The sequence below is a fragment of the Oncorhynchus tshawytscha genome, linkage group LG11, assembly GCF_018296145.1.
Source record: "Oncorhynchus tshawytscha isolate Ot180627B linkage group LG11, Otsh_v2.0, whole genome shotgun sequence".
NCBI classification, from domain to species: domain Eukaryota; kingdom Metazoa; phylum Chordata; class Actinopteri; order Salmoniformes; family Salmonidae; genus Oncorhynchus; species Oncorhynchus tshawytscha.
Genome location: NC_056439.1, coordinates 8,392,007 through 8,418,968, shown reverse-complemented (window position 1 = coordinate 8,418,968; position 26,962 = coordinate 8,392,007). Strand labels below are relative to the sequence as shown.

The window sequence follows — 26,962 nt, the reverse complement described above, 5'->3', positions numbered from 1 at the left end:
GGCAGTGTGCAGTGTGGTTGAAATTGCATCGTCTGTGGACCTATTTGGGCGGTAAGCAAATTGGAGTGGGTCTAGGGTGTCAGGTAGGGTGGAGGTGATATGGTCCTTGACTAGTCTCTCAAAGCACTTCATGATGACGGAAGTGAGTGCTACGGGCGGTAGTCGTTTAGCTCAGTTACCTTAGCTTTCTTGGGAACAGGAACAATGGTGGCCCTCTTGAAGCATGTGGGAACAGCAGACTGGTATAGGGATTGATTGAATATGTCCGTAAACACACCGGCCAGCTGGTCTGCTCTGAGGGCGCGGCTGGGGATGCCGTCTGGGCCTGCAGCCCTGCGAGGGTTAACACGTTTAAATGTTTTACTCACCTCGGCTGCAGTGAAGGAGAGTCCGCATGTTTTCGTTGCAGGCCGTGTCAGTGGCACTGTATTGTCCTCAAAGCGGGCAAAAAAGTTATTTAGTCTGCCTGGGAGCAAGACATGCTGGTCCGTGACTGGGCTGGTTTTCTTCTTGTAGTGCGTGATTGACTGTAGACCCTGCCACATACCTCTTGTGTCTGAGCCGTTGAATTGAGATTCTACTTTGTCTCTATACTGGCACTTAGCTTGTTTGATAGCCTTGCGGAGGGAATAGCTGCACTGTTTGTATTCGGTCATGTTACCAGTCACCTTGCCCTGATTAAAAGCAGTGGTTCGCGCTTTCAGTTTCACGCGAATGCTGCCATCAATCCACGGTTTCTGGTTAGGGAATATTTTAATCGTTGCTATGGGAACGACATCTTCAACGCACGTTCTAATGAACTCGCACACTGAATCAGCGTATTCGTCAATGTTGTTATCTGACGCAATACGAAACATATCCCAGTCCACGTGATGGAAGCAGTCTTGGAGTGTGGAATCAGCTTGGTCGGACCAGCGTTGGACAGACCTCAGCGTGGGAGCTTCTTGTTTTAGTTTCTGTCTGTAGGCAGGGATCAGCAAAATGGAGTCGTGGTCAGCTTTTCCGAAAGGAGGGCGGGGCAGGGCCTTATATGCGTCGCGGAAGTTAGAATAACAATGATCCAAGGTTTTTCCCGCCCTGGTTGCGCAATCGATATGCTGATACAATTTAGGGAGTCTTGTTTTCAGATTAGCCTTGTTAAAATCCCCAGCTACAATGAATGCAGCCTCCGGATAAATCGTTTCCAGTTTGCAGAGTTAAATAAAGTTTGTTCAGAGCCATCGATGTGTCTGCTTGGGGGGGGATATATACGGCTGTGATTATAATCGAAGAGAATTCTCTTGGTAGATAATGCGGTCGACATTTGATTGTGAGGAATTCTAAATCAGGTGAACAGAAGGATTTGAGTTCCTGTATGTTTCTGTGATCACACCACGTCTCGTTAGCCATAAGGCATACACCCCCGCCCCTCTTCTTACCAGAAAGATGTTTGTTTCTATCGGCGCGATGCGTGAAGAAACCCGCTGGCTGCACCGCCTCCGATAGCGTCTCTCCAGTGAGCCATGTTTCCGTGAAGCAAAGAACGTTACAGTCTCTGATGTCCCTCTGGAATGCTACCCTTGCTCGGATTTCATCAACCTTGTTGTCAAGAGACTGGACATTGGCGAGAAGAATGCTAGGGACTGGTGCACGATGTGCCCGTCTCCGGAGTCTGACCAGAAGACCGCCTCGTTTCCCTCTTTTACGGAGTCGTTTTTTTGGGTCGCCGGCTGGGATCCATTCCGTTGTCCTGGTTGAAAGGCAGAACACAGGATCCGCTTCGCGAAAATCATATTCTTGGTCGTACTGATGGTGAGTTGACGCTGATCTTATATTCAGTAGTTCTTCTCGACTGTATGTAATGAAACCTAAGATGACCTGGGGTACTAATGTAAGAAATAACACGTAAAAAAACAAACTGCATAGTTTCCTAGGAACGCGAAGCGAGGCGGCCATCTCTGTCGGCGCCGGAAGTATAGCCAATGAGCTGGGCTTTACGGGAGTATCCAGAAACCATGTATATGTTGTAAACTGTAGGTACTTTCCTTGTACGACAGCATGCCTTTTCATTATGGACAAAAAATTATAAGGATATTCAGAGTTATGAAGTTATGAAAACTGGTTGTTTTGCAAATGTTGAACCTATAATGTGGCTACTAATACTTGGAAAGGTGAATCAAAGTCCAAGTATACAGATTTGACAATATTCTTGCAGAAAAATGGAATACGAATGTGAATGTGTCCTTCACGATTTGCCCAAATGACTCTGGGGACTTCACACTAAAAGTCTTGTAGGTCAGTCATTCTTCAAGTTATCCATCTGAAATTTTGCACATACGCCACTGCCATCTTGTGGACACTATTGGAATTATAACCAGAGTGACAGCTATAACAGTGACCTTTCTCTTGCATTTCAAAGATGGTGGTAAAAAAACACTGGTTGGTTTTCTCTTTGTATTTTATTCTACCAGATCTATTGTGTTATATTCTCCTACATTCACTTCACAAACTTCAAACTTTTCAAATGGTACCAAGAATATGCATATCCTTGCTTCAGGGCCTGAGCTACAGGCAGTTCGATTTGGTTATGTCATTTAGGCGAAAATTGAAAAAAAGGAGGCTATCCCTTTGGTTTTCCATATAATTTATTTCTCTTTCATAATAAAAGCGCCCTAAGAACTAATGATTCTCTCTTTTCTCCCAGGGGTCATCAGAACCCAGGAACTCCTGGACCATGAGACCACCCCGCACTACTGGCTGACTGTGTACGCCACGGACGGCGGCGTGGTGCCCCTCTCGGCCTTCGTGGAGGTCTACGTGGAGGTCCAGGACGTCAACGACAATGCGCCGCAGACCTCTGAGCCCGTCTACTACCCGTCGGTTGCGGAGAACTCGCCCAAGGACGTGTCCATCATCCAGATCGAGGCGGTGGACCCGGACGCCCAGGCCGGCGACAAGCTCTCCTACAAGATCACCAGTGGCAACCCGCAGGGATTTTTCGCCATCAACTCCAAGATGGGTAAGACGAAGGCAAAGGCCGCCACTTTGCTGAATTTAACTTTATTGATTCCCAAGGTGGAATTGAATTCTCGTAGGCAAACATGTGTAGCGCTACTATGCTTTAAATGAAGTGCATTGACAGAATAGTAAAGGTAGATAGAAAACAACCAGTTAAGTTCATGCGTGTTATTAGTGTTATCCATTTATGGTACAATGAAATGTATTGGAAATGGCCTTGTCTTTTGCTTCACATTTGCTTTGTCTATTCCAATGTGGAATAGACAAAGTGTGTTCTGTAATATGAAACACGACGCATGTACAGCGCCTTGGATTTATCCTCCCACGTATAATGTGTGGCCAGCAATCAATTAACCATTGCCTAACAGATTGTAGGCAATAGGCTACATACCAACTGAGAGTCAAGTGTATGTAATGTCATGTCCAATTTAATCACTTGAAAGAATCCAACTCCTCTCACAAGGTCGTGAATATCGCTTCTCCATAAAGAATAAATGTAGAAAGAATAGATGTTCAATTGCCCTTTGAGACTTTGAGTGTACATGGGGCACGTAGGTTATCTAGGTGATATCAATATTTTTGTTCTTGTTTTATAAGAAGCCTTCGGTATCTCCAGTATGCCCACGTGATTTTAGCATGGTCGATAGGAGTGCTGTCTACAGGGGTTTTCCCCACTAACCACAGAGCACAGTGTGTTCACATATGGTGTTCTAAAAATGGACGAACGTTGAATATTTCATCGTTATTCTTGAGGGGGTAAAGCCCACTGGTGCAGACAGTGATTTGACTTCAACATGAGCGGAAATAGTAGTAAAAGGAGTACACGTTGCAAACTGAAGCTTTTGAAATGGAAGCTGAAGTTTTTGAATGTGGATGTTGTAGTTTTTCTTCAGAGGACTGTGTGTTATTTTTGGTGGGGTTTTGAGGAATTTTTCACATTTTATATTCAGTTGGACAGATACCATGTTTTATATTTATGAATGTGATTTATTAGTATAATATCATAGAGCTTGACTTTGTTCAGTTGGCTTTCATTACTATTCAGTCTAGACTTCAAATGCCTTATCTGCAGTCCCCATGCCCAGTTATGGAATTACAGTAGTTACCAAAGCAGCGGCTCAATATAAAGTCTGCTAGACTGAATCAAGTCAATCAGCAAAATTAGATTTGTATGTCCCCTTTTAATAATTAACACAGCATTGTTATTACAAACAAGCTTGTTTACTTTGATTGCATTGTGCAACCTTGTATGTCTTTCAGTAGCTGCTAATTAACAAACTCCATTTAAATCCTTCCTCTGAGTTTTGCGTACTCGTCTCTTGTTGCTTTAAATGCAAGTACTCATTTAAACTGACATGAGGAATGGGCGGTAGAGCAGTCGTCTCTCCAATTTCCCCCATTGACTTGTGTGGTCCCATAATCCAAAGGCGGTCCTCCCATCAACAAACTGTGGTTATTTTTGTTATAGCAAGGGCCAATGTAAATGTTCTTGACCAAATAAGGGTTCGTCATATAGCATGCTCTCTCTAGCTTTCCCGACTGCTGGCAACTCTCCAAGGAGAGACAGAAAAGAAAGGGGAGAAAGAAAGAGAACGTTTTTTTTCTTTCTAATGCGCATTTGGCTGCATTTAGATCATTTAGGCATAGGTTTGATCATGAAGGTGGCAGTTGTGTGGGAGGTGTGTGTGTGTGTGTGTGTGTGTGTGTGTGTGTGTGTGGGTTGACTGTAAGATTCCACTTAGACAGATAAGACATCCTGAACACAGTGGGCAAAGTGTATTTATCTTGCAACGGAGCAGGCATTCTTGAAGTGGAGCAGGCATTCTTGAAGTGGAGCAGGCATTCTTGAAGTGATTTACAGTAGTGATTTACTAGTAGAGATGAGTTCGGCAGACTCATGCTGTCTAGATAATAGCCGTTGTTGGATTTTAGGAGTTGGCCTCGATTTGAGTTTCTCCTATCTGTAGTTAGTATATAGGGCAGACCAGCCTAGACATGGATGCACACCGGTGATTAATCACATAAGATCTGATCAGCCAAAGAGGTTTAATTTCACCCAAAGTTTTAACAGGATTGTCTGATTCTATTATACTTTGTTCCCTTAAGAGCTCCATTGGTGCCCTCTGATCAATGGGCAGATCCATATTTGACCCCGGCCATTGATTTGGGCTGACATCCAATGATTTTCTTTTGACCTCTTGAGATGGAAAGCACGTCTCCGCTCAATTGTTGAAAACCCAAAGGTGTGTCTGAGAAAGTGAATTTGACGTGTCGGTTTGTCTATTTTCCGGTTAGCTGCTCAAGATCGGCCCCATAGTCGCTTCCACCGTAGTGTATTGTAGTTGGGTGTTTTTGCCTCCCATTCAAAGAGTCTGGATTGAAACTCCACGTTCTTTCTTCGTAACGTATCCAATATGAGTCAGGGTCTTTCGACACATTGTTCTTGGAAGTTCCAAAAACGACCCTATTTAGCTACCACAGAGCAGATTTCAACTTGCCCTTTGAACCGAATGCTTCTACTTAGCCTGCATATTACCAGCAAATATGTCCCCCCCTTCCGGATTACGGGGTATTTATGAAACACAAAGCTTTACGGGGCTACTGAGTCTACCTGTTTATGTTCCAAACACGCACCGCTGCTCCGGTTGCTTTGTCGGTCTTCTCAAATGGTTCACATGAAGGACGGTGGTGAACGAGGGATGAAACCCATTCATGCATATCAAAGTGTTTAACTTTTTTAAATTTTTTATCAGTGGAACACCAGGGCTCCTAGCGTCAGGTTCGACAAAGAGGTGGTACAAAGAGAAACTTTAACTAAATCACTGCCCCCGTATGTATATGTGTTTGTGTAATTTCTCTGGAGGAGAAGGAGAAAGTGAGAGTGTGTGTGGGGGGGGGGATTTGAGTGCATCTCAACTGTTCCTGAATACATTAACTGTAATATTCAGAAGTGAATGGGACACATTTGTTCAAAGAAACTTAACTGAATCACTTCTATATGTATATATATATATATAGAGAGAGAGAGAGAGAGAGAGAGAGAGAGAGAGAGAGAGAGAGAGAGAGAGAGAGAGAGAGAGAGAGAGAGAGAGAGAGAGAGAGAGAGAGAGAGAGAGAGAGAGAGAGAGAGAGAGAGAGAGAGAGAGAGAGAGAGAGAGAGAGAGAGAGAGAGAGAGAGAGAGAGAGAGAGAGAGAGAGAGAGAGAGAGAGAGAGAGAGAGAGAAGAGAGAGAGAGAGAGAGAGAGAGAGAGAGAGAGAGAGAGAGAGAGAGAGAGAGAGAGAGAGAGAGAGAGAGAGAGAGAGAGAGAGAGAGAGAGAGAATACATCAGAGAGGCTCAGTGTTACAATGCAACCCTCCATAGAGAGGCCCAGAGAGAGAGACCCAGAGAGAGAGAGAGAGAGAGAGACATAAACATTAAAGGCTAGTGTTGCAGAGAAAACCTGCCAGCAGTCTCTGAGAGAGAATAGAGTTGACGGGCATGACCAAAACTGCTGCCTTCACAGTGAATGTCCCGAGAGAGAGAGAGAGAGAGAGAGAGAGAGACCCTAAGAGACTTCGCTGAAACATCAGCGAATGGGACACATTATCTTTTTATTTTCCATATCACTACCATTAAGACGGATGAACATTGGCTTCGTAGCCGGTCGACATTATCAACTCAATATGGCATTCTCCCCACATATTACAGGAGAGCACACTCTGTAGTTATATGTTCAAAAACAGCAACGGGAGCAAGGCCCTGCTTTGGCATATCTACAAAGCTCTAGAAAGGGGTGGAGGAAAAACGTTGCATACACACGCGTAGCTAGCTAGCTTATTAGCTTTGAAGCTAACATTTCTTCCCTTCAGCCGTCTGCTTTAAAGTCTGACAGCTTCAAATGCAGAGAGATGAAGGCTTCTTCTCATGCCACTTTTGGGTCACCCTTTTCCCTATTTTGGTGAGCATTGCAGACACGTGTAGCTTAGCTAACTAGCTAGCTATCATTGAAGCTAGCATTTTCCTCCTGTAGCTTATTGCCCGACAGTCCGAGGGCTTCAAACGCAGATGAAGGCTTCATCTCCTGGCTGCTTTTGTGTCACCTTGCCCTTGTCCCTGTGCAGTCCCCGTATCGGCTGGCTAAATCCCTGGACGAAAGGCTTACTTTATTTCTGCAGAGTAAACAAGTCCGGCTGTTTAGTTCCCTGTAACTCTAGGGGTTTCATTTAAGTGCAAGGCCAGCTCTCTCCTTCTCTCTCGCAAGACACCATGACATTCCCATTCGGAGAAAGCTGACAATGGGAATTCATGGGTTTTGGTGTTTCGCTTGGTCTGGAATAAAAAGAGTTCCTCCCCGCTGTTTGAATGTTTTCTTTTCCCCAGTCTTTCGAAGACGCCAAGGAGAATTGGGTCACTTGAATACTGTCTGCTTTGTGAGATTGACTCCTTGACCATCAATGTATGTATGCAGTCTGTGTTTGTAGCGTTGTATGTGCCTCCTCACATAACTCAGTGGTCTGTATCCAGAGCTGGTGTGAACGACTCTCCCCCTTTCTCCTTCACCTGATCTAGTGCTAACCCACCCACTCGCTGTGTTGAAGCGGATCAGGTTTATCATGATACACATACCACAGGATTCCCACCCTGCCTCCTCTCTCATTCGTCCCTCCCCCTCTCTCTCTCTGTGGGTTCAGCGTCCTTTTCAAACACAGCTCCGGTCGGAAAACACATTTCTGTTTTTCCCACCCTCGCTCGGCTTGACCCCCAGCGAGCTCTTATAGAAGTAGAGTTATCGAGTTACCCACCTCCTGCTCTGTACAAGCCTCCACTCTCACGTGCACTCTCCACTCTTTAAATCGCTACAAAGCTTTGGCCTCTTGTTAAAAAGCGACGTGAGGGGGGTAGTTCACGGGCGGTCGTCAGGGAGAGGCGGACGTGAGCTGCCTACCTGCATAGAGGGAGACTAGGAAGACTGTTACTGTTAATGATACCTGGCGAAAGAGGGATTTAAATGACGAAGGCAGCCTGCTGCGACGGTTTGGACTGGGCTTTAAACAATGTCGGGAACTGGAGGTTGTGCTCAAACAGCCGTGACTTCTCGTCGGATGTACACTTGCACTCAGGAAACAGGGAGGGAGTGGGAGAGGTCAGCCAAAGGTCACAAGAATATCGCAGAGTCTGCGATAGCCTAATTCTAACTCGCTGGCAATCCTATGTAGTCCAAAGGTGATAGATCATGTGCTGATGATTATGATAAAGGTGATGATCATTGTGATCTGTAAAGAGCAAGAGCACCAATAGTCTCTGGTTCAGTATTTGTGTTTAACTACGATCCCTCTAGGACTCTCTTTTAGGACGATAGGTTCAAGGTTCCCGAGAAGCGAGATCAAACACTGTCCTTGCCCAAGAGACTATTGTATAGTCTGTTGTATGAAAGTTAGCCTTGGAGCGCAAACACACAAAACCTCCCCTTTCACAATGAGGCACTCAATGTTTTTCACTTGACAACAGTACAGCATAGCCCATTCACTTAGTTCTGCCTCCTCTTTTAGTCCTGACAATGGCATGTCCTGTGTGGGACAGAGTTGTGTGTATACCACATTGTTTCCCCCGCATTTGGCGGCAGCAGTTGACCCAACGTATTGAAATGAATGGGAAAGATAAACCCAGGTTATTATTATTATTATTATTTATAAAAAAAATGTTTTGGCCACCATTGAAAATGAGTGCTCAACGCCTCCTCCTAGCGAGTCCTCCTCAGAGAGCCAGTCATTGTAGTAAATTGAAAAGGAATATCTCGGTATTGCGTTGGCAAGCATGGTTTCCTCTGACAGCTTTTATATGCATTTCTAATGCCGGTAGTTGTATGAAAAGCCGTTGGAACAGGAAAAACTTAAAAAAATAGCCGGTGGGGTCCGGGCTTCAAATCATCCACTCCGTGATATACTCATATCGGCTTTCAGCTGCGCCTTCTCTATTAGAAAAGGGGAGAGAAAAAACATCTGACAATGTGCACCCGCGTTTTATCAAAGCGCCCAGGCCGAGCGCGAGGGGAAGCCAGATAGGAAATGGATAATACCACCAACAACTTCCCGCCGTTTCCTGCTATTCCGGGGCCGAACTACTAGCACGAGACACCAATGTTGTTAAAGGAGCGAGAAAGGAAAGGGATGGAGTATACTTTTCTCAGGGAAAACTAATCCACAGTTTCACACCTGAACCTAATCCACACACCTGAACCTTTTGTAGGGTGTTTTTCTGTCTGTGTGTGTGTGTGTGTGTGTGTGTGTGTGTGTGTGTGTCCGTCTGTCTCTCTGTTTGAGAGTGTGAGGGAGGCCTATAGCACTAGGCTTCGAGGTTCATTAAGTATGGACTTAGGACACCTGTTCCTCACGGCTCGCCCCTTCCTAAGCTCCTAAGCACCTCCTTCACCTCTCTCTGGGAACAGCTGAATCTACATCCTGGCACACCGGCCAGACTGTCTTGTCTTCAGCGCGTGACTGAGAACGGGAATGTACACAGGAGCCCATGTAAAAAAAAAACATTTAAAAAACATGGCTGTCGTCTGCCTGGGATTGGTGTTTTCTCACTCACACACAAGGTGTTTCCGGTCTTTCACTGTCTATTTTGCTCTACCTTTCTCTTCTTACCTCCCTCTCTCTGTTTCTCTCTTTTTCTCTCCCTCCCTCCCTCTAAATTGAAGCCAGACACATTACATTCAGGCATAATATAAGCAGTATAGCCAGTATGTAGACCCCAGCTGGTAATCAGCTCCACAGTATCCAATTACTCATCCTCGTCACCAACCCATACATCAATCACACTCTCAAGCAGGCATCTGGAGAGAACACCCCCCCCCCAATAAAAAAAAACAGATAGGGGCTGCATTCCTATAGGGACACCGCTAGCACAATGTTTTGCAACGGGAGAGGAAAATGTGTGCCTCTCCTTGGAGAAGTCCTCACTGTTTTAGCCAGTTGTCTTCCGTTTGGTGCCCTGTGAATGCGACCCCCCCGTCATATTTAACAATGGTAATCAGAATCAGTAACACCCAGGTGGTTCTGATACGCTTTCAATGTACCACGACCACAGATGACATTGACCTTATAAAAATTGGTCCGCAAAATTGCGTTCCTTCAGTGTCAATATTTATTTCTGTTCGTGGTCGTAAGCAACTGTGCTTCCTTGCGCTTCCGCTTATCGTCAGTCCTGCACATCCTGTCGGGGGAAAATTCCCAAGCTTCCAATAGTCCTCAGCTTCCATCATATGAATATTAGTTTTGGAGATTATATATTTTCCCAGATCTCCTGTATCCGTCCTACTTGAGAACTGTCTACAGAGAGACCGTGAGCTCATAGTAGGGGTCCCTCTTTTTGTGTCCCTAATGGGAACCTATTCCCTACTTACTGCATTACATTTGACCAGGGCCCACTGTCAAAAGAAGTGCACTATGTAGGGAATAGGTTTCCATTAGGGATGCATTGTTTGTTTATATGCCCTCTTATGAATATCCATTAGATGAGTCCTATTAGCTACCTGGTAGGAGGGTAATGAGGTAGGCAGCATCCCTATCCCTCCTTGGGGTGTGTGCGTTTAGGGGAGCGAGGCAGGCTTTTTAGTTTTGGAGTGATATAGCCGTCTCTCTCTCTCCTTCGCTAAATGCTAGCCATTTTCACAAAGACCCCCTCTTAGCAGCAGGTGTGGGTGGGTCACGGGAGGGTATTGTCTGAGTCCACTTACACTGTGTCTGTGTGTGTGCCTGTCAGTACGTCCCTGTCCGAGTGTGTGGCGGTTTCTATCTTGTTCTGTGAATCTGTGTCCCTGTCTGCATTCCTGTTTGTACGTGTGAAGTGGGCTCTTACAGGGACGCAGGGGCCTTTTTGTAAGCTGTGTGAAGTACAGCATTTCTCCCCTAGCTAAATGATACATCTGTGGAGGCCCATCAATGGTCCCCAGTCAATGGCTCTGTGGCAGCTCACCTTTTTAAAGGAACACCCAAACAACCCCTTCTCTACTCTTAACTGTTTATCCTGCCTTATCTTAGAACCCCTCACACAAGTCGGCCATGCTTTGGGCTACTTCTTTTGGGATACTTTGCCGTGCGACACACACTTTGGGATAATGACAGTTTTCTTGGGCTGTGTGATGGAGCAACAAGTGCAGGAAACAAATTGCTGTTTTTTACCTAAATTTTGGGTTCTGCTTGTGTCTCCCCGGAGACTAGCTTGGAGCTAGTTGGTAGATTCTACAATGAAACACGAAGATGTTGAAATTATTGTATTCGGCACTCGAAGCTAGGAGAGGTTAAATGTTTTCTCCTTATGAGAAAAACGAGTCGCCCTGGGCCGTTATATATTTTTTTACCCTCAACACAACAGAAAAACAGCAATCCCGACCTAGATCAAATAATGAAATCTCAGGGAGATTTTTGCTAGTTTTTCAACAATTACGGTAAATATCTCAAGGCGCTCATATAGCTCGTTCATAACCGGGGAGGGTTTAAACCACCCACTGCAGACACCAACAAGATTCCCACACGTCTGCAGTCGACAGCTAAATATGTGTCACCCTGCTAGACTGCTAATCACTGCAGTAATACCTGGGTTGTGTTGTCCCAGCCCGGCATCGTCCCGACCAGCTCCCCCGGCCTCCATTTTGGAGACGCGGTTGTGCTGAAGGACATGCTGAGGAGCAACCTCTCTTCTGCAACTGTTGTTTTTTCCCCTCTTCTCAAAACAGCCTGGCTGTAATTACTGTCGGCCCCGGCTCAGCCCACTCCTGAGGAGGCTTGTGTGTGTTTGGACCGCTATATTGTGGATTAGAACGGCAACCTTCTCTCTGCTGTCTAGTGTGTGTGTGATTGCATGTGTGTGTGTGTTTTGAGAGCTGGTTTTTGGGTTTGGAACGGCAAGCTTCTCCCTGATGGCAGGCCTATATGTAGCCTGTTGGCAGGCCTATATGTAGCCTGATTGCAGGCCTATATGTAGCCTGCCAACAGCTGTACAGCTCCTCTAATCTTAACACAACTTAGTCATGTTGACTTCTGTCTGTACTCTGTATCTAGGACTAGTCCCTAGTCACTTGAAGTCACCTGTTAAATCCACTTCAATCAGTGTAGATAGGTTAACGAATTATTTTTAAGCCCTGAGACAATTGAGACATGGATTGGGCAAGACAAAAGATGTAAGTGCCTTTGAACAAGGTATGGTAGTAGGTCGCAAGGCACACCAGTTTGTGTCAAGAACTGCTGGGGTTTTTCATGCTCAACATTTTCCTGTATGTATCAAGAATGGTCCACCACCCAAAGGACATCCAGACAACTTGACACAACTGTGGGAAGCATTGGAGTCAACATGGGTTGGGCATTCCCTGTGGAAAGGCTTTCTTATAGAGTCCACGCCCGACGATTTGAGGCTGTTCTGAGAAGAGAAGGGGGGGGTGCAACTCAATATTAGGAAGGTGTTCTTAATGTTTGGTAAACTGTGTATAGTACTTACTGGCGGCAGTGTATTTCCAATCCATAGGCAGAATTGATCTTCAGAGGCTGGAAGCCTGGAGCCGTGGCTCAGATAAAGATTGGAACGTACGCTAAGCTAAGAGTACCACTTCATAGTTGTTGACGCTTCTAACCCCACATCAAAGGACCGCTCCCGAGAGCTAGGAGACAGCTAAGATACTTTAAGAAAAAAAGAAAGATAGCTCCAGCCATCCGGATCAATTTAGAGCAACCTTTCCTAAGAGTTGTACCTCAGTTAAATTTAGCTTCTCGCTAGGATGGATGTGCAGAGGAGTCAACCCCCGTCCCTTCAATTAAAGCTGTGGAGGATTTTCAGCCTGGCACACTTGGCAGCTTGACAAAGGGGAACGTGTGTTTGTGTGTGTGAGAGCGCAACCCCCTCTCTTTGCCAGTCTTTGGGAAATGTGGGTAATATTATTGTGTGTGTATGTATGTATGTGTGTGTATGTGTGTGTGTGTGTGAGAGCCACTCTCTCTTTCATTCTTTGGGAAATGGGGGTAATACGATCACTTTGTTTATATCCATTGAGATGCCCTGCAAATTGTCCCGGTTTTCAGGACAGCCCCACCGATATGCCTTACCTTCTTTTACAAAGAGCCTTGTTCGCCAGTTAGCTGCTAGTCTCAACCCATAACACTACCCATGACCAAACTACCCAGCATTATTACAACAGTACAGTGTAGCCCATTGACTTAGCTCTTGCATTTGTCCTGACAGTGGCATGTTGTCAAGCGTCCTTCCTTTCTTAATCGTTCCCAATTTCCCGGACAAGCTTTTCCAACTTGTAACGCCTTCATTAGCTTTGTTCAGTGTATTGCAAACAAAACAAAAACTAGCTTAGCACACAAGGGAAACAGTGTCTTTCTCTAATGCTGATAGCGCTTTGTTTTTTATTTGTTTCAAATTTCAAATGAACATTGTTACTTTTTAGGGTAAGGTATGACGCCCAGGGGAGCTCTGGCTCAGTTGAGTCCTTCATTTGCTGTGCAGGGCTATTTTGAGAGGTGCTGTAAGTTGTAGGCTTGCTATTCTGGTTTGCACCATATGTGCCATTGATGGGCTTGGGTTTCGGAAATCCTTTTTTTTTTTTTGCTATGATAATCAGGTCGACCAGTCGGCTCTGGTGCGGTCTGCTCTGGCACGTCTACTCTGCACTCATGTCTACTGCAAGGTTACAATTACGCCGGGAGTGAGAATACGCTGCTTATTATTTGAGGAGAAGAGACTGCTCGTATAATGTAGCCATATATTTAAAACAAAATTATCTCTCTTCTCCCTGTCCTTTGGTTGAATCTGATTCAAATCTCGAAAATCCTTAACCAAACCATGGGGATCTCATTCGAAACCCCTACACAGACGAGTTGAGACTCTGGCGCTCGGGCTTGGGGCTGTAGTTGACTGTGTCTGCCTCTTGACTGCCCGCCTCTGTATTTGTTCAGCTTGCGCTATAAGCCTCAGTTAGAGTTTTAGAGGCCACCGCTTGTTACAGAGCCCGTCAGCGGACCTCCACGATATTTCACTTGTGGCGGACTGTAAATCAGCTATTTACCCTGGCCCTTTCATGCTTTGGTGTTAGTTTAGCTTTAGGAAGCACGTCATGCGTCTTGTAATGAAGTTTGTCTGCCATTACAAATATGCATTTTTTTCTCAGTATTAGCTGCCTTTTTCTCTATGGTTTTGTGATTTCATTTTCATGATTGCATCAAGTCAAGAAAATGGAATATCACATTGTCCTGTAGCAAGAAGATGTAACATTGATGCAACATTAATACATTGATCGGGGCCATAGTACTAGCAAACCTCTCTTTTCTCTCAACAGGTCTTGTTACAACTACCTCGAGGAAGCTGGATCGAGAACAGCAGGATGAGCACATTCTTGAGGTAAGCACCTTGTTTTGTCTGGTCTACCACTAACAGAAAGGGGGAGGGAGAAAGAAGCGGGGGAATGGAAAAAAACGGTCTACTTCCTTGTCTGTCCGTCTGTGTGAGCCCTCGTGTTTTTTTGGAGAAGCATTAGCAGCATTGCTAATCATCAGAAAGGCCCTCAAGGACGACCTCTTCAGCCGAAACGGCCTTTAGGCTTGGCTGTCTTCAACCTCCAACCAACGTACTTTGGCCGAGCGCCAAGTGTTGCCAACCAAAACAAGCTGGGGCACAGAGACGCAGCGCATAGTTCCACACTAACCGGCGGAAGGGGGTTTGGGTTTTGGATCATGATTCCGCTGTTTGAGATTTCCAGGGGGGAATCAGGGTGACTGTGCCTTTGTTCTTCTCCAGTGTACCGTCACAGGATCGAGGGGGGCAAGCCGGGGCAGGAAGCGAACCTTCAACGCCGGGTTGATGTTTAAACTTGTGGATATTCACTTTTTCTCTCTCTATTGCTGTTTCTCTCTCTCTCTCTTTCTGTCTAACCCTCTCTTTCTTCTCTAACCCCACCTTTCTTCCACACCCCCACCCCCCACTTCATTCCATTCCCTCTGCCCAATCTAACCAAACGTTTAACGCCAGCACATTTAATTTTGTGCCAAGATCGATTAACCAGATTGGGCGCTGCTTAATTATCGTTATAGGAGTTAATGCAATTTGCGGTTCATTGGATGCCAATTAATGCCGATGTGTGCCCGCATGCCAGCCACTCCCTGTGTTTTCATACTCAATTTACACAGTGGGACGCACTCATTTTATTCTGGGACTGGAGAGTAAAGATAGTGGGGGAGAGGAGGGGAGAGATCTGTTCTCCTGAGGGAGACATTTCACTGCCTCCCGCTTCTCCTTCTCTTCCTCCTCTCTCTTTCTCTGTCTCTCTCTTTCCCTCCCCCCCTCTCTCTCTCATTCTCTCCAACCACATCTATGACAAATTAAATGGCCTACTCTTAGATTTGAGTGCCGAGTTGCAGAGGCCTCAAGAGAGAGGAAAACTAAATTGAAGCTTTCGACACCAAAAGCCCTTTTTTAATTTGTTAAAGTGACCAGGCCAGGAGCCCTCTGTGCGAACGACTGAGCAGATTCCCAGGGCAGTCAGAGTCCAAAGCCACCCTTGAGGGTTAATCTCAGGGGCATTGGTTGGTGTGTGACAGTAGAATTAAAGATGAAGAGAGCTGATAGCCGCTGTGTTTTTCCAACAGGCTCCTGTTTTTACAAATACATAGCCAGAGCCCGTTTGTTATTACTACGCTGTTCATTTGTCCCGTTTGAAGAAATGCTCCAGCAGACATTAAATAACCACATTAAATGTTAACAAGCTCAAAGCGCTCCTCCAGTTCTTTCATGTTGGGGCCAAATTAAAATGCACAGTGACATTCATACACTTCTTTATATATACATACATACATACATACATACATAACCAGTCAAAAGTTTGGACACACCTACTCATTCAAGGGTTTTTCTTTATTTTTTAAAATTATTTTCTATTTTTCTACATTGTAGAATAATAGTGAAGACATCAAAACTATGAAATAACACATATGGAATCATGTAGTAACTTAAAGTGTTAAACAAAGCTAAATATATTTTAGTTTCTTCAATGTAGCCACCCTTTGCTTTGATGAAAGCTTTGCACTCTTGGAATTCTCTCAACCAGCTTCACCTGGAATGCTTTTTCAACAGTCCTGAAGGAGTTCCCACATATGCTGAGCACTTGCTGGCTGCTTTTGCTTCACTCTGCGTTCCAACTCATCCCAGACCTACGGCTCCCGAGTGGCTCAGTGGTCTGAGACACTGCCTCTCAGTGCAAGAGGTGTCACTGCAGTACCTTGTTCGAATCCAGGCTGCATCACATCCGGTTGTAATTGGGAGTCCCATAGGGCGACGCACAAGTTGTCCAAGTTTGGCTGGGGTAGGCTGTCATTGTAAATAAGAATTTGTTCTTAACTGACTTGCCTAGTTAAATAAAGGTTATATTAAAAAAACATCTCAATTAAGTTGAGGTCAGGTGATTGTGGAGACCAGGTCATCTGATGCAGCACCCCATCACTCTCCTTCTTGATCAAATAGCTCTTACACAGCCTGGAGGTGTATTGGATCATTGTGCTGTTGAAAAACAAATGATAGTCACACTAAGTGCAAACCAGATGGGATGGAGTATCACTGCAGAATGCTGTGGTATCCATGCTGGTTAAGTGTGCCTTGACTTCTAAATAAATCACAGACAGTATCACCAGGAAAACACCACAGCAGCACCTCCTTCGTGCTTCACGGTTGGAACTACACATGCAGAGCTCATACGTTCACCTTCTCTGCATCTCACAAAGACACGGCGGTTGGAACCAAACATCTCCAATTTGGACTCATCAGACCAAAGGAGAGATTTCCACTTGTTTAATGTCCATTGCTCGTGTATCTTGGCCCAAGCAATGCTTTTCTTCTTATTGGTGTCCTTTAGTAGTGGTTTCTTTGCAGCAATTCAACCATGAAGGCCTGATTCACACAGTCTCCTCTGAACAGTTGATGTTGAGATGTGTCTGTTACTTGAACTCTGTGAAGCATTTATTTGGGTTGCAATTTCTGAGACTGGTAACTCTAATGGGTCATCCTTTCCTGTAGCGGTCCTCATGAGAACCAGTCTCATCATAGCGCTTGATGGGTTTTTGCGACTGCACTCGAAGAAACTTTCGAAGTTCTTGACATTTTCCGGATTGACTGACCTTCATGTCTGGACTGTCATTTCTCTTTGCTTATTTGAGCTGTTCTTGCCATAATATGGACTTTGTATTTTACCAAATAGGGCTATCTTCTGTATACCAGCCCTACCTTGTCACAACACAACTGATTGGCTCAAACGCATTAAGACGGAAAGAAATTCCACAAATTAACTTTTAACAAGGCACACCTATTAATTGAAATGCATTCCAGGTGACTACCTCATGAGCTCATTGAGAGGATGCCAAAAGTTTATAAAGCTGTCATCAAGGCAAAGGGTGGCTACTTTGAAGAATCTCAAATATAAAATATATTTAGATTTGATTAACACTTTTTTGGTAACTACATGTTTCCATCTGTGTTATTTCATAGTTTTGATGTCTTCACTGCAAATAAAAACACTTGAATGAGTTGGTGTGTCCAAACTTTTGACTGGTTGTGTGTGTGTGTGTGTGTGTGTGTGTGTGTGTGTGTGTGTGTGTGTGTGTGTGTGTGTGTGTGTGTGTGTGTGTGTGTGTGTGTGTGTGTGTGTGTGTGTGTGTGTGTGTGTGTGTGTATATATGTAGGTGGTTGTGGAGAAAGGGGTTCAGACCAGGGTTTGAGGTCTTCCCACCTTCCCTCCTCCACCTTTGTCTTATAAGCTGATCTTAGGTCAGTTTTGCAAATGCCAGGCTCACCAAGATTAGCCTGGCATTTGCTCACTCAGAGACCTCCCCCACTCCCACTGCCAGTGGCGCTCGCACGCATACACGCTGGCATGTGCACAGATGCAAGCATGTACACACACACATACACACACCACCACCTACCAACCCCTCCCCATCATAAACTCCATTCCTTTCCCCATCCACCCAGCCACCCCCCCTCCCAGCTGACCCAAATTGAAGGAAAACTTTGACTATGTACAGACGCAGTGAGCATAGCCTTGCTATTGTTACAACACTGTATATAGACATAATATGACGTTTGCAATGCCTTTATTCTTTTGGAACGTCTGTGAGTGTAATCTTTTGTTTATTATCTACTTCACTTGCTTTGGCAATGTTAACATATGTTTCCCATGCCAATAAAGCCCTTGAATTGAGAGTGAGGGGGAGAGAGAGAGAGAGGAAGGGAAAGGGAGGGAGAGAGAGAGAGAGAGAGGGAGGGAGTGTGAGAGAGAGAGGGAGTGTGAGAGAGAGAGGGAGTGTGAGAGAGAGAGGGAGTGTGAGAGAGAGGGAGTGTGAGAGAGAGAGGGAGTGAGTGAGAGGGAGGGAGTGAGAGGGAGGGAGTGAGTGAGAGGGAGGGAGGGAGGGAGAGGGAGTGAGTGAGAGGGAGTGAGTGAGAGGGAGTGAGTGAGTGAGGGAGAGGGAGTGAGTGAGTGAGGGTGAGGGAGTGAGTGGGAGGGAGGGAGAGAGAGGGAGAGGGAGTGATGGAGGGGGAGTGATGGAGGGGGAGTGATGGAGGGGGAGTGAGGGAGGGAGAGAGGGAGAGGGAGGGAGGGAGGGAGAGGGAGGGAGGGAGGGGAAACAACAAGGGAGACATGTTAGGACATGCTCGGCCAGTTCTGAAAGAGAGGCAAGTTTAATGTTCTGCTCATAGGCATATCTCTACACCAACTTCCCAAGTGTCTATAGTCTCAGCCACTTTCTTGGTTAATGCCCTCTGAAGTGTCTAGGCACTAATGTTTCACGACGACAGACTTGACAGTTGGCCTCCATTTGACCAGGGGTTTGTTGCAGACGCGCAACAATACGCACCAAGTGTAAACATTTAATTCCAAAAAGCCTGAGAACCACTGTGACACGGTCTTCACGTTGTTGTGACTGTCTGTCGGACATGGTGAGAGACTGGCCTCTGGTAAAGGCTTTGTTTTGAAAGAGTAGGATGTGCTGATGAGCAACTGTCTAGCACGGCTCGGAAGCGCACTCATGTACACACACTCACTCACTCACTCTGTCTGACTAGGTAAAAATCTGCCGTTCTGCCCCTGAGAAAGGCAGTTAACCCACTTGTTCCCCGTACAGTATTACAGAGTTCAGTTAGTTTTTGTAATTGATGCTCCTATCTTGTCTCTTCGGTTGCTCTGCAATAATTACCATTTAATTGCATCCCAAATGGCACCCTATTCCCGATTTAATGCACTACTTTTGGCCAGAGGCCTGTGGGCCCTGGTCGAAAGAAGTGCACTATATCGGGAATCGGATATAATTTGGGATACACACACACACAGCCGAGTTCAGCTGTTCACATTAGCCCGGGTCCTCATCTTCAGCTTTTTTCAATCCACTGCTTTGATTTCACAGACGGAACTGTGGACAAAGCGTGTGTACCAATGACACTCTACTCCCTATATAGTGCACTGCTTTTGAACAGGACACCTAGGGCTCTGGTCAAAAGTAGTGCACCATGTCGATGTAGGGTGCCATTTGGGATGCATGAATATAATCTGAAAACGGGGCCAAATGAACTCATCTGCCCGTAATGGCAATGTTCATTACAGAATATGAGAATACGGGCCAACGCACCGGCAACACTGCTCCCGAGAGGCGCACGCCGCCCCAAACTCGAATGGTCCTCGTCGTCCCATTTAATTAATTTTGTTCGGGCAAATAACTCGGGCGGCCTTGGACCGACTAGGCGCAGGAAAACAAAAACACATTATGCCGCTAATTGTCGCTGCTAGTGCCAAATGGCGTGTGACCACAACCCCAAAGTGTTTTTGCTAAAGCGCTGAGCAGATGGTTTTAAATGACTATTGTTCAGCTCTTTATTTTTTATTTCTGACGCTTTAAGCTCAGAATTGCTCACATCTCTCCCGGCTGTGAGATGGACGATCCCCAGTTCAGTTTCCCAGTTACTCATGAGATTTAAGTGTTGTGTTTGTTTGGGTCATCTAAGCTTATTGCTGGCTGCGTACATTAAGCCAGGCCTAATTAACCAAAGTGTTAAAGCAGCTGAGTGTTCAAACTACCAAGTGTTAAAACTAATGTTAAAACCAACTTAAGTCTCTCAAGCAAACTATGGGCTGTAAGGTTTCATCATTATTTTTGAACAATTTTTAATCAAACCTCTCCAAATGGGTTAACACATCGTGCCATTGGTGGTTTTATTTTTTAAAACCCTGGTCCAAGATCAGTTTGTGCTTTGTGTCAATGACCATGGGAATTGGCAAGAACGCACAAACTGATCTTGAAAATAAGAATTTGCTCTTAACTGACTTGCCTAGTCAAATAAAGGTAAACCCATTTAACGGAATATATTGTTTTTGGAGCACCAAGAAGACATTGGGGAAGGGGGATACCTCTGAATCAGAGAGGTGCTGGGGGGCTGCCTTCATTGACATCCAGGTCTTGGGCGCCCCGGGGAACAGTGGGTTAACTGCCTTGCTCAGGGGCACATTGCTCACCAAAGAAACGGGACCTGCTACATCCCCAAAATAACGACGAGTCTCATTCGTCTGTGGCAGGAAAGCAAAGCAGCAAAGCGAGTGTGGTCTTTGGACCGTCTTGTTGCGCTCGTCTCAGAAAAAAACGCCAAACTATGACTTGCCTCTCACTTTCATTGAATCCATTCACCATTAAAAAAAAGAATGAGTGAAAGGGAAAGAAAGAAAGAAGGAAAGGGAACAATTCAACTTCAATAAGCGAGCGAGTGAATAACAAGCCTGTTCCCTTCGCATATTGGTTCCCGGAAGCACAGCGTGGGTCTTTGAATAAAATGACTTGACAGCTCGCTAATCTCGGGAAGGAATTGCTTCAATTTTGGCAGCCAATTGACTAACTGAGAAACATTTGTGAGCACAGCAATGACATGGAGAGAGGGAGGAAGAGGTAGGGGGGAGAGAGAAAGGGGGATAAAGCGAGGGAAAAGGGAGAGAAGAAAGTGAGTTTGCTTTTTTACCTCCGCTCTCTTTGGTTAGTTCAAGGACTTCGAATAAGGAACGTCTTCAAACGTAGGAGCTCCGGTCATTACATATTTACGAGATGCAGAGTTTACTGCTTACACATATGTGCTCCATTATTGCCTGGTCCCCCCCGCCCACCCCCTCCTCTGCAGTATATGCATTGTTTCGCTAAACTGGTTTTAAACGTGCCTTTAATTGGAAATGTTTACGTGACAACACACTTTCCAAGGTTGCATGGGAATATGGAACACAATGCCCGTTCAAAATGTGAAATGTGATGACAGTTAATTCACATAGATCCTTTGAAGCGTTTCATTCACCGTTTCCCTCTTTTCCCTCTCACAGTCTCAAACATAGGATTCCAATTGTAATTCCATGTTTTCCTCAAATTCTCTCACGGAATTCCCATTCTAATTCCATATTTCCTGCTCTTTTTTTGTTGTTGTTCAGAATAGTCACAGGCATCATAATTTCCATACTTCCATTTTAATAACATGTTTTTCCAAACTTTTCCCAAATAGATCACCGTCACTGACCACGGGGTTCCCGCCAAATCCACCACGGTCCGTGTCATCGTCAAAGTCCTGGACGAGAACGACAATCGGCCACAGTTCCTGGAGAAGATCTACAAGATCAAGCTTCCAGAACGGGAAAAAACGGAAAAGGACCGGGCTCTGAAGCGGGATCCCGTGTACCGGGTGATCGCCTCGGACCGCGATGAGGGTGCCAACTCGGAGATCTCTTATTCCATCGAGGAGGGAGATGAGCACGGGAAGTTCTTCATCGAGCCAAAGACGGGTCTGGTGTCATCCAAGAAGTTCTCCTCCGCCGGGGAGTATGACATCCTCACCGTGAGTAGCCTAGCGCATTTTGATTCATCGTTTTTGTACTCTGGATTTTTCGCGAGGAAATTCCTCCGCATCTTATACCGAACGAAAATATAAATGCAACATGCAGCAATTACATTAAAAAAAACTGAGTTAAAGTTCATATAAGGAAATCAGTCAATTGAAATACATTCATTACGACCTAACCTATGGATTTCACATGACTGGGCAGGGGCGCAGCCATGGGTGGGGGGCAGGCATAGGCCCACCCACTTGGAGCCAGGCCCAGCCAATCAGAATGAGTTTTTCCCCACAAAAGGTCTTCATTACAGACAGTTTCATCAGCTGTCCGTGTGGCTGATCTCAGATGATCCTGCAGGAGAAGAAGCCAGATGCGAAGGTCCTGGGCTGGGCTGGTCTGTGGTTGTGAGGCCGATTTGGACGTACTGCTAAATTCTCTAACACAACTTTGGAGGCGGCTTATGGTAGACAAATTAACATTACATGATCTGGTAGTAGCTCTGGTGGACATTCCTGCAGTCAGCATGCCAATTGCACGCTCCCTCAAATGTAGACATCTGTGGCATTATGTTGTGACAAAACTGGACATTCAAGTGGCCTTTTATTGTCCCCAGCACAAGGTGTACCCGTGTAATGATCATGCTGTTTAATCAGTTTCTTCATATGCCACACGTGTCAGGTGGATGGATTATCTTTGGTAAAGGAGAAATGCTCACTAACAGGGATGTAAACAAATTTGTGCACAACATTTTGTCGAACATTTCAGGGATCTTTTCTTTCAGCTCATGAAACATGGGACCAACACTTGACAGGTTGCATTTATATTTTTGTACATATCAGACTGAGGACTGTGATTTATTCATGTTGATTTACTTTTACATTTCCAATGTACATGCCATATTGCATTTGTTGATAACATTTTGAGGTTTAGGATAGTCACAGTACTTTTATGTCATAGTACTTTTGGGCCAGTGTTGCCTGTGATAAATTTATCTCACTTGACGGAATTAGACACTTAACACAGTAATCTCCCTGGACATATGTTTAACGGGGGACGCCATGGTAACTGGTGTTCTGCTCGGTGGTTGTTTTTTTCCATGTGGGCTGGCTGGCCGTTCTTTGACCCCTTGGCCTATCTGTCTCTGTCTCTCACTCTATTTCTCTCTCTTGCTCTCTTACTCTCTCTCTCTTTCCTCTCCCCCGTCTCTCTCCCTATGTTTTAATTCAAGTATTTTAATTCATGCTTTTTAAGTGCTATCTGCTGGGAATCCAGTGTGTTTTGTTGTATAATTTAGTTACCCAAATCAATTCAAATCAATTCATTCCCTCTCTCTTTCAGATCAAAGCGGTGGACAACGGGCGCCCCCAGAAGTCGTCCACCTGCCGGCTGCACATCGAGTGGATCCCCAAGCCGGAGGTGGCGGCCAGCGCCCCCCCCCTGGCCTTTGAGGAGCCCCCCTTCTTCTTCTCAGTGATGGAGAGCGACCCCGTGGCGCACATGGTGGGGGTCATCACCACGGAGACGTCGGACACGCCAGTCTGGTTCGAGATCACAGGTGAAACCTTGACGAGTGGCTGCAGGGTTCCGTTTTAGGTTGCGTGTGGGTCTGTGCATACGCGCATGCGTGTGTATGTGGGTCAGTTGAATGCGCTCTAGAAGGAGATGAATCTAGTTGTATAGACAAGGGAAGACATCCCCGGCATAGATTCTTGTAGCTTTCTTCTTAGCACTAACCCAAGCAAGCGAATATGAGTGTGAACCCAACAAACCCAAAAACAAAACCAACGTACAACCTATTTTCTCCTTGCTCCCTGTAATAATTGAGTCTCTAATAGTGACTCCTTTGCATGGTGAATGTTAACATCTCTACTGCATAAATTTCCTGAAAATACTTCTCCCTCCTCCCTTCTCCTAACCAACGTTTGACTGACGCCTTGCCTCTCTCTTTTTTCTCTATGTTTTCTCCTTCTCTGCTTCTCTTCTCTTCTCCTTTGCTAATGTCTCTTGTACTGGATTTGGTTTGTCCAGAAGGAGACACGGGGGAAGTGTTTTACGTCGTTCAGATGGCTTGCGACCTCAACTGTACAGCGGAAGGTAGATCTGCTGTAATGGGATCTCTCTGCTGCCCTTGGCTGTATTAAGTGATCTCTAGTACCGTTGGAGATTGTTGACTGTGATGTCTGTCATGCAGATCTGGGTTCAAAAACTATTTGAAATCATTTCAACTGCTCTAGGTGTGCTTGACTGAGCCTGCCCGGCTTCATAGACCAATAGGAGTGCAAACCCCGCCCATGCTACACTTCATGCCGGCTCAAAGTGTTTGAAAGAGTTCAAATGGCGTTTGAACCCAGCCGTGCTGTCACGTGGCTGAGCTTGTGCATTTGTTTCTGTCATTCTTGTGATCGTGTGACAACAGATTTACGTCAACACATATACCGCACGTGAACATGAACATATGGCTCCATTTTGTCTATGTACCGTATGTGTATTTCATTCACGGTGTCTCGTGGAATCTATTGACACATGCAACTAACTGTACGTGATTGATGTATACACATCATAATACCACTTGCACATATGGTTCCACAATGAGTCTGGAAAGTTAACATAAGTACAGGGAAATGTTTTTTACATCATTTTGTGCTTCTGTATGTATCAACAATAGGGATAATGTTGCTTATCAAAATGTAGGCAACAGTATGGATAATATACATTTGTTATTATACATGGATTACATACAATTTATGTATAAGTTCCTCTTGCCTAATGCCACGGCCAAACAGAACCGTATGTCACTGTTAGCTTACCTAGCTCCAGTACTGCGTTATAATTTAAACAGGTGATGATGGCCCCACTCATTTCCTGTCCATTTTAATTTGTGCGCCCGCCTAACCCTTCCTTCCGTCGTTTCCACCAGGTGGGAACTACGACAGCCGCTTTGACGTGGGCAAGGCCAGCGGGACCCTGATTGTGGCGAGGCCCCTCGACGCCGAGCAGAAATCCAATTACAACCTGACAGTGGCGGCAACGGACGGGACGCGATTTGTCAGCACCCAGGTAATTGGAACGTTAATGTTTGTTGACGGCGGTAGAGTTTGTCACGGATCCTATGAGGTAGGATGAACCATGAACCATGGTTTGCACGAGAGTCCTCATTCTGTGTCCATCCGTTTTCAATGCTTTTAGTTGGGATTTTCGGCACTTTTGCCAAATTTAAATGAACCTGTGACTCCCTTTGTTTGACAGACAGATGAGGGGTTAAGCAAGGAGGTGGATCTAGAGAGGTCAGAAATTCCGTGCGCCCATCCATTGCCTGTTTTTGATTAGACTCGTGCGTGGGTCAACACCACACCGGGCATACTCCAGGCGCTCGCTTTTCCAAACTTGACCCCTAACGTCATAACATGTGCTTGACGGACATTCCTTCTTCTCTCTGTCCACATCTACCGGCGGCAAAAGAGGTCTACATCCCAAATGGAACCCTGTTCACTCTATCTTGCACTTTATAGGGAACAAGGTGCGATTTGGGATACAGACAAGGAGCGTTCAGAACCGCTTTCTTGGCAGACCAGCTCCGAGATTCTCCCATTGTCTCATTTCTAATGGGCCTAGGAGCGAGGGAGGAAGAAGGAGAGGAGGGCGGAAGAACGGTGCCTGTCTAGCCAGGTGCTTTTTAAAAAGTGTGCATTCCACAGCCCGTGTCTGCAGCTACGCCCCTCCTTCCCCCTCACTGAACCTGCATGTCTTTTCTTCTCCTTTTCTCACTTCTCTCTCTCTCTCTCTCTCTCTCTCTGGAGACATGAAAGTGCATTGAGGCTAAAGAAAAGTGCAGGTCCACTCTCACATTCACATTAATCCCGAGATGAACAATCTCTTGAGGTTTAGAGGCGTGCAGAGCTGTAAAGGTTTTATGAAAATCCACAACTAGTCACCTCCAACTCATGGCAGGTGCATAATGATATAGCCATTATGAGAAATTGTTAACTTATTGTCCTCTCCATTTCCAATCCAGACTGGCGTTCAAATAGCATTTGTTTACTTTCAAAGTGTTTCATTGTGCATGTCTAGTGACAGGTTTGCTCTTTTAGGACTATCCTATTCATTCCATTGTGCCAGGCAAGCTCAATCAAAGTATTTGAAATAAAACACACACTATTTCAACTAGAGGTTGACCGATTTATTCGGCATGGCCAATTAATTAGGGCCGATTTTCAAGTTTTCATAACAATCGGTAATCAGCATTTTTGGACGCTGATGGCTGATTGCAGGCCAAGGTAAGTTGCTAGCTAGCATTAAACTTATAAACTTATTAAACTTGTAAAAAACAATCAATCTTCACATAATCACTAGTTACCTACACATGGTTGACGATATTACTAGGTAAACTAGCTTGTCCTGCGTTGCATATAATCAATCGAATCACAGCCTACTTCGCCAAACGTGTGATGATTCAACAAAAGCGCATTTGTGAAAAAAGCACAATCTTTGCACGAATGTACCTATCCATAAACATCAATGCCTTTCTTAAAATCAGTACACAGAAGCATATCGTTTTAAACCTGCATATTTAGTTCAAAGAAATTCATGTTAGCAGGCAATATTAACTAGGGAAATTGTCACTTCTCTTGCATTCATTGTACGCAGAGTCAGGGTATATGCTACAGTTTGGGCTGCTCTTTCTTCCTCCCTCGCTCCTATGACATAACATTGAAGGTTGTGCAATGTAACAGCAATATTTAGACTTGGGTTTGCTACCCGTTTGATAAAAATACAGAACTGTTCCTTATTTCACTGAAAGAATAAGCGTTTTGTTTTCGAAATGATAGTGTCCGGATTTGACCATATTAATGACCAAAGGCTTGTATTTCTGTGTTTATTATAAATACGATAAATTGGTATCTGCTTTTTTTGGTCTTCCAATAATCGGTATCTGCGTTGAAAAATCATAATCGGTTCGACCTCTAATTTCAACCCAGGTTCCTATCCATAGTCACAGTCTTGGGCCTATCGACTCTGGAAATTCCAATGAATTCCAATGAAATTCCAATTCCAATGGTTCTGTGCCTCTTCTCAAAAGCATTCAGAGATCTGT

The 26,962-nt window shown here is 45.2% G+C and overlaps 1 protein-coding gene across 9 annotated transcripts in view; it reads left to right on the top strand.

Annotated features, from left to right (window-relative positions):
- The window catches only part of LOC112262406 (protocadherin Fat 1-like), a 109,093-nt gene that overhangs the window by 27,392 nt on the left and 54,739 nt on the right, over window positions 1-26,962 (top strand). For 7 of the 9 annotated variants that reach the window (XR_006084524.1, XM_042329747.1, XM_042329751.1 and 4 more), the window contains exons 3-8: window positions 2,684-2,998; window positions 14,314-14,375; window positions 21,543-21,872; window positions 23,209-23,425; window positions 23,899-23,964; window positions 24,788-24,927. Coding sequence is in view for 8 of the 9 variants with exons in the window: in XM_042329747.1 (XP_042185681.1) it covers window positions 2,684-2,998; window positions 14,314-14,375; window positions 21,543-21,872; window positions 23,209-23,425; window positions 23,899-23,964; window positions 24,788-24,927 (1,130 nt within the window). In the remaining variant the exon portion in view is untranslated. The remainder of the gene's footprint in view (window positions 1-2,683; window positions 2,999-14,313; window positions 14,376-21,542; window positions 21,873-23,208; window positions 23,426-23,898; window positions 23,965-24,787; window positions 24,928-26,962) is intronic. The other 2 variants (XM_042329752.1, XM_042329750.1) reach the window with 1 other exon arrangement.